Source organism: Bombyx mori, chromosome 3 (assembly GCF_030269925.1).
Source record: "Bombyx mori chromosome 3, ASM3026992v2".
In the NCBI taxonomy this organism is placed as follows: Eukaryota; Metazoa; Arthropoda; class Insecta; order Lepidoptera; family Bombycidae; genus Bombyx; species Bombyx mori.
Genome location: NC_085109.1, coordinates 3,041,799 through 3,053,947, shown reverse-complemented (window position 1 = coordinate 3,053,947; position 12,149 = coordinate 3,041,799). Strand labels below are relative to the sequence as shown.

Genomic DNA, 12,149 nt, shown 5'->3' with positions numbered 1-12,149 from the left:
ACCTGATGGTGAGTGGTTACCGTCGCCCATGGACCTCAGCAATGCCAGGGGCAAAGCCAAGCCGCTGCCTACAAATATCTTGGAATCCAGTAGAACAGTAAAATTAGGTTTTCAAAAATATGTCTAAGAAATCTTATAGTATTGTATCTTTGCTATCTCTTGTATTGTATATAACTGTTGTACTTCATATGTACAGTGAAGAACAAAAGAACTGGCTATATACTCATCTTTTTCTTGAAAATATTCCTTATCGCTAGACTTCGGTCTAACACCCACGCCCCCTCACGTCCCTAATCTTGTCCTAATTTATCAGTATAAGCCCCTACGAATGTATACAAGCAATGTACAGTTTTCTGTTGTCAACTATGTCACGCATTGCCATTCGAAAGATAGACTGGTATTTTTAAATTAAACCTAAATGACTCAAAGTCAGTCACCACGTCACAACAAATGCAAGTGAACAATAAATGTTTATTGCAGGCCTACAGAAAGAAATTAGAATTGGAGAGTATAGTGAATTCGGTATGGCGAGGCAGCGTGCCGTCAGTGGCACTTTCTAGAAACTCTTTGAAGGTTGACGTGTTACCGTTGCTGCCCTATCTGTTGTCGCCGTCACTACGCACCGCTAACGTACAGGTATCTATACTAATATTATAAACCTGAAGACTGTTTGTTTGAACGCGCTAATCTCAGGAACTACTGGTGCGATTTGAAAAGTTCTTTCAGTGTTCGATAGACAATTTATTGAGGAAGACTATAGGCAATATAACATCACGCTAAGACCAACGCAAGCGGAGCACCAATTAAGAATGTTTCAAATTTGGGTTTTTCTTTCCCTTTTGAGAGCTTCCGCTGCGTGCGCAGCAGTAACGGTTAAAGTTTCGCTAAAATAATGTGTGTCAGAATTGTTCCCCTTTAAAAGATCTAAAAAAAACCGCGACAGCATATGTTTTTATCTTAAGGTTAGCTCACTATAACGTGTTTTATGCTAACCAAATCTGTTCTAAAATAAAGCATTATTTGTGAACTATTCCACGCGGACGAAGTCGCGGACAAAAGCTAGTGTTTCTATAATCTTATAACACGTTCAGTAAAAGATAATAATAATCAATGAAGTGCCCGCGGGGAAATAAACAAGACGGCGGGTGTATTAGTACTGTGGGTAGTGGGGTTATGGCGGTGTTCAATCCCGCAATTCGAGCAATAAGATGTTAAGCAATGTTGTTATAGAAGTGTTCAGTGACGTCGACAGATGGCGCTGTCTTGGTGATTTTAAATATGTCGGAGAAGCCAGAATTATAAAAAATTTAACACCACCGTCAGATATCATAGGGGCGAAAAGGATGATCGAACTAAGAGAAATATTGAGTACACCCCAGACACGTTTGTTGTCTTAGAACAATTTAGAAATCTTCTCTCGATGCTAGCAAACGAAAACGAATGACAGTACTTAGGACGGAGGCACCGCTCTTCAAGAAGGCTGGTTGGTAAGTGTGATGGCGTCTACGCGCCTCCATCGGCTAGGCTCTGTCGTAGCACGAAGTTAGCCGAGTTCCAACGATACCGCAATGGTGCTGCCATCTCTCGGGGATTGTGCTGTTTCGTTTAGCTAATGACCGTCTCCGACAAATAGATTATCAACTTATTACGTCTTCACTCGTCCTAAGTCAGGCAACGAATCGTCGAAGGTATCTCGGTTCCACTCGTGCCATGACATCTCGACTCTGCCGAAGCACACCAACTTTTTTTTTTTTTGCTACCTATTCTGATAGCTTTAAGAAACTATTTCAGTTTCTCCTTGATGTTTAGGTGAGCTCACGAGGCTCAAACCGGGAGCGTTGCTAACACTGGCCACAGCAAGAGCAGTGCTTCGCAGAATCTACCACGGGATCGGAAACGCGACCCACTAAGAAGATCCGGCGAGAAACTCAGTGGGCTGTGTCTGTGGGTTAATTTACTCGTCGAGCCCTTCGTCGCAAGCGACGGGTTCGGCGAGGACAGTGATCGGAAACACCACCCGAACTGAGCCGACGTTTGACGAGTAATTACGGCTCAGAACCACTAGATGGCGCGCGCCTTCGTTTCGTTTGTCTAGTCCGGATGTGACATATTCATTAATTTATTTTTGTATTGAAAGCGGTTCGGAAGTAATGTATGCTCGTTTGGTAGTTGTGCAGCGAGAGCGAGAGGAGGTCGCTGGGCGCATGCGCGGGCGCGCTGTGCGACTACGGGCTGCGGTACGTGCAGCAGCGGACCGCCGACGGACTCTACGCTTTCGTTTTGGAACCGGACATTAACAGATTAGCGTTTTACGGTTAGTTTTTTTTTTTTTTTAGTTAATGCAGCCTGACTTGGTGGTGCAGTGGTTATTGAGCCGGTTGCTTGGTAAGTGGTCCTGACTCGGTGGTGCAGTGGTTATTGAGCCTGGTTGCTTGGTAGGTGTCTTAGGTTCGATTGCTAATTGCTTGGATACTTAATATGTTGACTTGTTAGTGGTGTCGGTGTTACGAAAGCAAAGTTATATAATATGTATGTATATATTTAAAACTATGTCAATATTTTAGGTTTAATAAGATTATTTTTTTGAGGAATCTTATCAACGCATAAAATTGTTAAAACTGTATTAAGAGTGCCTTAAGTATTCGTACTACCGAAAAAAATACTAGTATTGACATAGACATACATATTGACACTGACGCGACATAGGCATAGACAATGTCTAGTATTGTTGATATTAACAAAATAACAAAAAACAGTTGATGCGCAATATTCTTCATGAATTTTGTCGTAATATTAAACGTGTAATGAGTTTTTGTGTACTGTAAAATGAAATATTTTTAGGTAACGAAGACAGAGTCCGTCCGCCGCCGGCCGTCAGACAAGCCATCGCCCGGGCACAGCAGCTAGAAATCATACGAAGGAACGAGGAAATGGTACTTGTTTATTTAATAAATAAATATTTACTAACAATCAGCACAACACAATACAGCATAACAATTTCACAATACAAGCAGTGCGATTATGGAATTCTCTCCCTCAACCTATTCGTGCTAGTTCCTCTCTAGAAGTTTTTAAGAGTCAAATGAAGAAACATTTCCTGTCACTTCAATCGTATTTAAGTTATTGTTTTATGTATTTTTATTTATATGTATTTTTCATTTAATATTAGATTATTTTTTTAATGCTTAGTTTAAAAATCATGCTTTAATAGCTCTTATATTGTACACTATTCCCCTCTTATACATCGTATTTCTCTCTGCTAATGGTTTGCTGGAAAAAAACTCATGAATGAGTTAAGCTCGCCTTTGTACATAGTATTTAGACATTCTTTAAATCTGTTTTTATTGTATTTTCTTTTTGTGTACAATAAGTGAGTCGACTATTATCAAAGCCGGCAATGTGACTTTTGGACAATTATTGGTAAATCAGAAAAACGAATTATTGACTTTGTATTCCATTGGCAGTCACAAAACTCTTCTGAACGACATCTTAGATAAATAACAGGTTAAGTATTAACCTTTATTTAATGCAGGTTTTGAACCGTATTCTTTGAAGGAGACGATTATATTCAAATCAATCTGTATTGACATATCAATAACATTTTTTTGTCCAAATGCACAGATTGCCACCTTTGATAATAGACGACTCAAGTATAAAAAAAAACAATCACGCCACGTTAACTGGTCCCGTGATAAGTTCGTAAAGAACATGTGTTACAAGTACCAGATAACGGAAATAAATGTAAGATTTTTATTATACACATACATATATTTAATATACATCCATAACCCTGGAAAAGACATATATATTTATCATACAAATATCTTCCCTTGGCGGGATTCGAACCCGCGACCCCCGTATGTAGTGACCATGTCACTTACCACTACACCAGACGGCCGTTAATTTGGCCGTTTGATTTTTAATTGCCTTAATTTTCCTGCCTGACGACTAATGCAATTGACTTCGACGTGTGCCAAAGTAATTGCAAAGGAACGTAGATGATGGTTAGGCGTATTGTAAGCCCGCACGGATATTTACCACCACCCTATCTATTTATAATGGGAAGTAATCATGAACTCTTGTGTGTTAGGTTATTTTAATTTTTTTTTTAACTGCAAATGTATAAGTTTACGTATTATTATAAAAACTTTTTCTCTGCTTTCATTGGTCAATATCGCAAATTTCATAATGTTAGGTTTGATAACACTCATTCCAGAAACTAAAGATAGTTTTTTTTTTTAATTTAAAATGTTCTGGATTCTAGTCCTTTAAGCTAAATCGCTTATCCAATATTAGTTGGGATTACTTTAATTGTATATTAAAAGTCTGCCAACAAGATTGAATTTAAAAGTTGTTCCCAGACTGGTCGAGCTCCAAGCACAACTACATCAGATAGTAAAAAGCCAGTGGAGTCCAAGAAGCCAGCCACGACAATGAGGGAGCAGGACGCCGCTATACCCAACCACATGCAGCGCTTGAAACCGAAAGAAGTTACGAAAAGCACACCCCAGGTACGACATACAGCGTGTTGCATTTTATTTATTTATTGCTTAGATGGTTGGATGAGCTCACAGCCCACCTGGTGTTAAGTAGTTACTGGAGCCCATAGACATCTACAACGTAAATGCGCCAACCACCTTAAGATATAAGTTCTAAGATCTCAGTATTGTTACAACGGCTGCCCCACTCTTCAGACCGAAACGCATTATTGCTTCACGGCAGAAATAAATAAATAAAATTGACACAACACATACATAAAAATATACCTACTCTTTGTTTACTGTCAATTGGGAAAATTTGTAATTGTTTAGTCTGTGGTCGAATTAAGAATACATTAATATTGTTTGTCTTTAATATTATTGATCTATAGTGCAGTTTTGGCGAATACTGTGATTATATTATCGAATTATGATAATGTTTGACAATAGAACCATAATAATGTTTAAACTTATAATTTCAATTAATTATAGTCGAATTTCGACTACTGCGCGAGGCCACTAGTTTATATTAATTACTACTACTGAAACGATTATTGGTTAAAAAATTTCGGCCATATTCGTATAATATACATGTATTACACATTAGTGTGGTGTTCGGGAATCTGCCAGACGCAGACAGTCCAGGGTCGGTCGTTGTGACGATGCTTGGGTGAGACCCGTCTCCAGCAGTGGACGTCAGTGGAGTGAAAGAAATATATAAGATAAATAGTATTAGCTTAGACTGACTCCGTGGTGCACTAGTTAGCGCCTCTAACTGTTGCGCTGAGGGTCGCGGGTTCGGTTGCCACATCGGGCAAACATTCGTGTGATGAACAGGTTTGTTTGCTCTTTGTCTGAGTGTTTATTATCTATGTGGTATGTAGCTATTTAATCATATATAAGTATGTATATCATTCTCCGGTTCCCATAGTACCGGAAAATCTTAGAACCAGATGATTGTGTGACTTGTCCTGGGTCATTATTATTTCTATTATTGTATATGTCGGCGCAACTTCACTATTTGGTTAACTAAAAATAGTTAAAGTTAACTATTTCCTTAATGTTACGCATTTCAACAACTGTTTAAAACGGTATTCAAGAGAATTCATGTCTAAGCTACCCCCCACTTTCTGCTATAAATACGAGTGACTATTATTGCACAAAACATTCTGACTCGAGCAGCCGGACGGAGCGAAGCTCTCTGTTGTTATCGTTGTACACTTGAAATCTAATAAATGGAATTCGTTAGAAAAGTGAGTCTTAATTATTGTCAATATAAAAGGAAATGATAATAATGAAGAGAATGGCGTCAGAAAGCCGACGTCATCATTATAAAACCACCATGGAACTAGCCTCTCCGTTATATATTTAAAAAAAAAGACGAAATTTTGTAAACGTTATTTCCGTCACAGAAAGGTACTGCGTCAACCTTATGTCGCGATTAAATAGTTTTATTTAAAAATATCACTTCGATAAAGCGGCACGACACGAAAACCCTCTCATCGTGGCCGCCGGTAACTACATTCCCGATCCTGCGGACAGAATGGAAAGCAGTCGACGTCGCCCCAAACACGTCATTTCGGATCCTCCCGATCCACTAACGGTGTTTTTAGGTACCTCAAGCACCGGTCACCGTTCTCGTCGAACCCGTCGCTTGCGACGAAAGGCTCGACGAGTAAATTAACCCTCAGACACAGCCCACTGAGTTTCTCGCCGGATCTTCTCAGTGGGTCGCGTTTCCGATCCGGCGGTAGATTCTGCGAAGCACGGCTCTTGCTAGAGTTCGTGTTAGCAACGTCGTCAGGTTTGAGCCCCGTGAGCTCACCTACTAGTTAAGCTTACGCTGAAATAGCCTATCAAGGCTCTCAGCTTAGGAAGGAAAAAAAAAATAAAAATATATTATATCCACTAGAAAAAAAAAAAAACAAAGCCAGTCCGTTGCGAAATCGCGATAACAAGAACTCAGGAACGTAAACAATGAACAGCACAGTTCACTAACAAGCGGTCGGGAGCTAAACGGGGGTCGTTATGTGATGAATGGACGGCGCTCAGGTTGAAGTGTACGCGGCTGATGGAATATATTAACGCGCGAGACGGACAACTGATCTAAAAATCTTGATACTTTAGTGGTTGTAGACGGGCTTCCTAAACGAAACAGCTGTCGGATTCGAACTAGAAATCAAATCGGTTTCGCGGCAGAATTAGAATTGTTGTCCATCGTTTTACCCTCGCCGTCAATTTGTCACCCTATGATGACCAAATTGTTGCATTTGAGATGTGCTGGCGAAAGATGCTAGGTATTCCCTGGACAGCACGTTGCGTCAATGTGTTGATCCTCCAAGAAATATAGATAAAGACGAGGGTTTCTACCATCTGCTTGCGTTGAGTTCTGGAATACTTTGACCACATTGCATGAAATGATAACGGCAGCTTGGAGAAGCTAATCGTGACTGGCAAGGTGGACGGAAGAAGGCTACGGGGTAGAGGCCCGACACGTTGGATTGACCAGATCCGCATTACCTTCGACACCACAGTTCGCCATACTCTACACTCGGCGGTAGATAGGAGCAAATGGCGTGGAATGATCCGGAATAAACTCTTGTTGCGAAGAGGTGTTGACGATTCACGACCCTCAGTATTGAGGAAACTGAAGTGAAAAGAAGAAGAAAAGGTATTTCTTCACAGAGAAGGTTCCAAATTTTCGTGTCGTCGCGAACTTTGTAGTTTCTCGATGTAGTAGGTAATTACTATGAAACTATATTTTCGTAATTATTGGGTGGGTTACCGATCATGCTAGATAATCTGCCATAGTTACAATGGAAATGAAATTCCAACTTATTTTGTGAAAGTGGTATGTGATATCTACCTTTTGTTGTCTATGGGCTAAAGATACCATTTTCTTCAACAGTTGGTAGCTCGTATACACGTCACCTTTTAGCTATTCGCTGGTAACCTTTCCAACTACGTGCGGACGGACGGAAGACTTATACCAAAGCACAAAAGCTCACAGTCTATCAAACTCGAGGACTGCAGTCGAAAGTTAATTTCTGCTTATAATGCCTAGGTATATATTCTGTGAGCATCATCACATACATAACTATATACGTAAGAGTACTATAGGTATAGTTGACAAAACGTCTTTGACATCGGACTACACCGCCGCACTTACACTATCGGTCCAGATATGCGAGGGTTGTCAAAAAATAAATATAAATAAATAAAAATGTTTTAATGTTGAAAATGATACAGACAATATTGATTTAGGTAATACGAAATTATAAAAAAAAAACTTATTTCGCGTCACGAGAAAATCCTTGAAATCTGAGATCTTTATTGTGTTTTACTGTAGAAGCAGATCCGTACATAGAAAAACTAGGTACCACTATGAAGAACTAACGCTTCTCACGATGTACATGGTCGCGTTTGGCCTCAGCTTCTGGGTGCGCAAACCAAAGGCGATCGGGGGCCACGATCCGCGCTGCATCGTCAGGTTCACGGTGTTACTCTAAACAAATACATTCGTTTTCTAACTATCATCATCATCATCATTTCAGCCTATCGCCGTCCACTGCTGAACATAGGCCTCTCCAATAGATTTCCAGTGCGACCGGTCCATTGCCACCTGCATCCAATGAGACCCAGCGCTTTTTACTAGGTCGTCGGTCCATCTAGTAGGTGGCCGTCCCACACTGCGCTTGCCAGTACGTGGTCGCCACTCCAGGATCTTTCTGCCCCATCGACCGTCCTCTCTTCGTGCTATGTGGCCGGCCCATTACCACTTCAGTTCACTAATTCTACGGGCTATGTCCGCAACCTTCGTTCTTCTACGGATCTCCTCATTTCGGATTCGACCACGTAGAGAAATGCCGAGCATAGCCCTCTCCATAGCTCGCTGCGCGACTTTGAGCCTTCTAAAAAGATCCCTAGTGAAGCACCACGTCTCCGTTTCTAACTATACATATTGTAAAACTTTGGTATTGTGTAGCGTATTATACATATATTATTTAAAATAAAAGTGCCGATTTAAACTATTACGTAAATATTTTAAAAATAATACAAAATCTATAACAGAGTAAACGTAGTTCTAGTAAATTCTAGCGCAAACATAATGTAGGAATTGGAAGTCAGGAGTGAAGCACTCAGCGATTCGTGTTAATTAAAACTGTGTTTGCTAAATCCGCATAGCGTATTGTGAGAGCGTGAAAGCGCTTTTGAGCACATCATCATAGATTAGACAAATGAGATCGGTCTAAAAGTTTCAAAGATTGAGTAGGTCTTCTTATCAGCCTATGGACGTCCACTGCTGGACATAGGCCTCCCCCAAGCCTCGCCACAAAGACCGGTCCTGCGCTGCTTGCATCCAGCGGATCCCCGCGAACCTCAATAGATCGTCGGCCCATCTTGTGGGAGGCCTACCCACGCTACGTCTTCCAGTACGCGGTCGCCACTCAAGAACTTTCTGGCCCCAATGGCCATCCGTTCTGCGAGCAAGGTGTCCTGCCCACTGCCACTTCAATGTCGCAATCCTTTGGGTTATGTCGGTTACCATGGTTTTCCTGCGAATCTCCTCATTTCTGATTTGATCTCGCAACGAAACTTTGAGCATAGCCCTCTCCATTACTCTTTGAGTGACCTTGAGCCTTCTCATAAGGCCCATTGTGAGCGACCATATATATATACTCATTTTCTTCACCACAAAGCGGGTTTAACTACAGCACGTAATATTACTGAATATTGACGTCACTGTACAAAATGTTGCGCTAGGTGTCTTTTATTTTTATTTTACAGATGGGTGAGATAGATCACGGCTCACTATACTAAGCAGTTAAATATAACAACGCAAATGCCGACACCAAATTCTATATAAAGTCGAAATCTCACTGCGTCAACTCTCATCAAATCAAAATCGTTTAGCAGCTGTTCTAGCCTTCAAAACAGGGATGCTGTAGGAATAAGCGAGATGGTACTATTTTGAGACTTCGACCTCATGTCTCAAGGTTGCCGGCAATTAATTCACCCGCCTACGTAATAATAGAAACAACGAAGAATCGTGAAGATAGTTCATCAGCCGCGTCCGTATCGTGAAGTCTGCAAGCGTCTAATCTGTGACACTAAACCCAGTTCGCGCGAAGTCACGTAATCACGGCAATCTCCGCGGAGGGGCTACACAAAAAGAAATAATTAACCCATCCGCCCGGCCGGCACTTGTCGCGTCACTGCGGCATTCATATCAAGTCTAGCATTAAACTAGGAATCTTCTTTAACTGCATTCTTTGTGCACGCTTTATTTGTCTTCACGTGTATGCTGAGTTTAGCGGATATATTTTTAATACAGGCAAATTCTCGGGCACTGCACTATCTTCAAACATAATGAATGTTTGAAGATAGTCTTTGGCTGTCAGACGAGAAGTTCTAAATTCAATATCAAAGACACTGAAATTTAATTTAAAAAAAAAGGGACAGGCTGTGGATTTTTCGGCGGAAACGCCATGTGGCAAATTTTATGAATAGTGTTTTTGTTTTGTCAATTTAATGTTACTTCATGTTTAAACGTGTAATAACGGTGGCTTATTAAATGTTTAGCATGTTGTAAAAGTGAACAAGGATGGGTAAATGACATTAAATATTGTAATCTATATTCAACTTGTGTAATAAACGTGTTGAAAATAATGATTTATAGATAAGTATGAAAACAATTGAAGGCATTGCCTTAAGTACAATGTTTGAACCTAATCGCTTAAAATTCGACTCGTTATTAATACCTACCATTTTCTCTTATCGTTTTAAGAGGAACTGGTAGTATTGTAAGCAAAAATAACAATTCTAAGAGATCGAAGCAAAATACATTTTTCGAAGTGATTTTCCTAATTACAACATCCATTATGTACGAAGGCGTTCGAAGTTCGAAATTAAAATTCTTAAAGAACATCAGTGTCAAAAAGTCAGATTTTCTTTTAAATTCTCATTTAGGGTTGTTCCAATATAATAGGGTGGACAGTAAGCCCTTCGGAAATACAATAACTAATCAAAATAAAAGGGTTGTGGCGGACTCTATTAAAAACTCGCTAAGAATTCTGACGCGACAATTAGGGTGCGGGCACAACGGAACTTAAAAAAAAATACATACATTATATTTATTTGATCACTTTTTGAACGTTAAGGCATTTATTGTTTTATCTCTAAATCGATCCAGAATTAATGAAATAATTTCAAACGCTATTAAAATGTTTAACACAAACCTAAGTTTTACTTGTTTTGTGAAGAATTCGTGGCAGACTTGGTTTTAAGTTATTAAAGCTTATAAGACCAAACAGGAATGCTTAGTATCGAGTAGACAGTAAGGTAGAAAAGGATCGATTCTGTGTACCTATCTTTAATCATGCATCACACATTCTCTTAAAGACTGCAACTTTAAATTCATTTGGTATTTATTTCAATAAAAAAATTACGTTTCTTTGACTCGACTAATAAGAATATCACAATTCATATTTAATATTGATTATAATGTTAAACACTAAAGCTTGCAAAAACGTCGAAATATCGGGAATGGTAATATTAAGGCTTTTTTTCGTGCAAGGGGCTGAACCTCGTCTATGAGGTACACATGTAAACGCAGCTAAGGAACACGCGGTTTATGGGGGCCTTGACAGTCCGCAGATGTTGGGAGCGGACCGCAGGCTCAAGGATGATGTTAGGGCCATACCTATCCAATCGGATCCCCTTGCACTCTCTCACCCGACGCCGATCCCGGCTCGGGTCAGAACCCGGGCGAAGTAGGGGGTTCTCCCGGTTGACTCTACAATCAGACTCACGGCGTCACCCCGAGGACGCCCGTTCGACGGGTCGCCCGGACGATCATCGACGACCAACGATGCCGATCTTCGCGATATCTCGGACTGTCAGTTAGCCTGGGCGGTTCACTTAAATATAACGGCTGTCACAACCCTTCAATGCATTACAGCTTTGCAGCAGAAGTAGGGTAGGGTGGTGGTATCTTTCCGTGCGGGCTCACATGATCTTCTATTAACTTGCAAATATCTTGCAGCTTAAGGCGACCTAGAACAAGTTTATTTAAATAATCAGACTAGAAAAACTATACGAAATCCCTTAAAAAATAACGAGACCATAAAAACGTTATTACTATGAAAACCGTCCTAAGTTTATTTTTCCAACGACTTTTCGTTCCCGCTAATGGCAGCCGGGCGGGTTGAGTGCGTCGATTCATTCGGTAATTTGTTACCACCATCGGAATTATGTTATAAGTAAGGGTCGGGAGAGACTCCCCTCGTATATTGGACACTACGCAATGATAGGCTTTATATGAAAAATGGTTTATTAATGGTCTACATTGAATATCCATTGAGAGTCCATAAGTTAAATGTTTTATGGAATTCTTGAATTTATTTACTTAATATATCAACCAAATATTGCAGTTTTTTGTAATGTATGTCGGCGACAATTAATCAAAAATAGTTATGGTTAACTTTCCTTAATGTTACGATGTCTCTCTCCTGACTCTTCGTCAACCCGTGTCCACCCAATACTGAGAGTCTCTTCGAATGCACCCCATTCATTTCGGTCTCTTGTCTTTTGCATCCAACCCCTACCAACCACTTTGACCAGGTCATCGGTCCACATCGTTGGCTGTCTGCCCACGTTACGACGTCCAGT

General features: G+C 40.3%; 1 protein-coding gene across 1 annotated transcript in view; it reads left to right on the top strand.

Moving 5' to 3' along the window:
- LOC101736847 (chromosome transmission fidelity protein 18 homolog) overlaps positions 1-12,149 on the top strand; it is a 51,646-nt gene that overhangs the window by 10,674 nt on the left and 28,823 nt on the right. The window contains exons 11-14 of the mRNA XM_004926234.4: positions 481-636; positions 2,170-2,314; positions 2,842-2,933; positions 4,362-4,511. Of these exons, the coding sequence (XP_004926291.2) occupies positions 481-636; positions 2,170-2,314; positions 2,842-2,933; positions 4,362-4,511 (543 nt within the window). The remainder of the gene's footprint in view (positions 1-480; positions 637-2,169; positions 2,315-2,841; positions 2,934-4,361; positions 4,512-12,149) is intronic.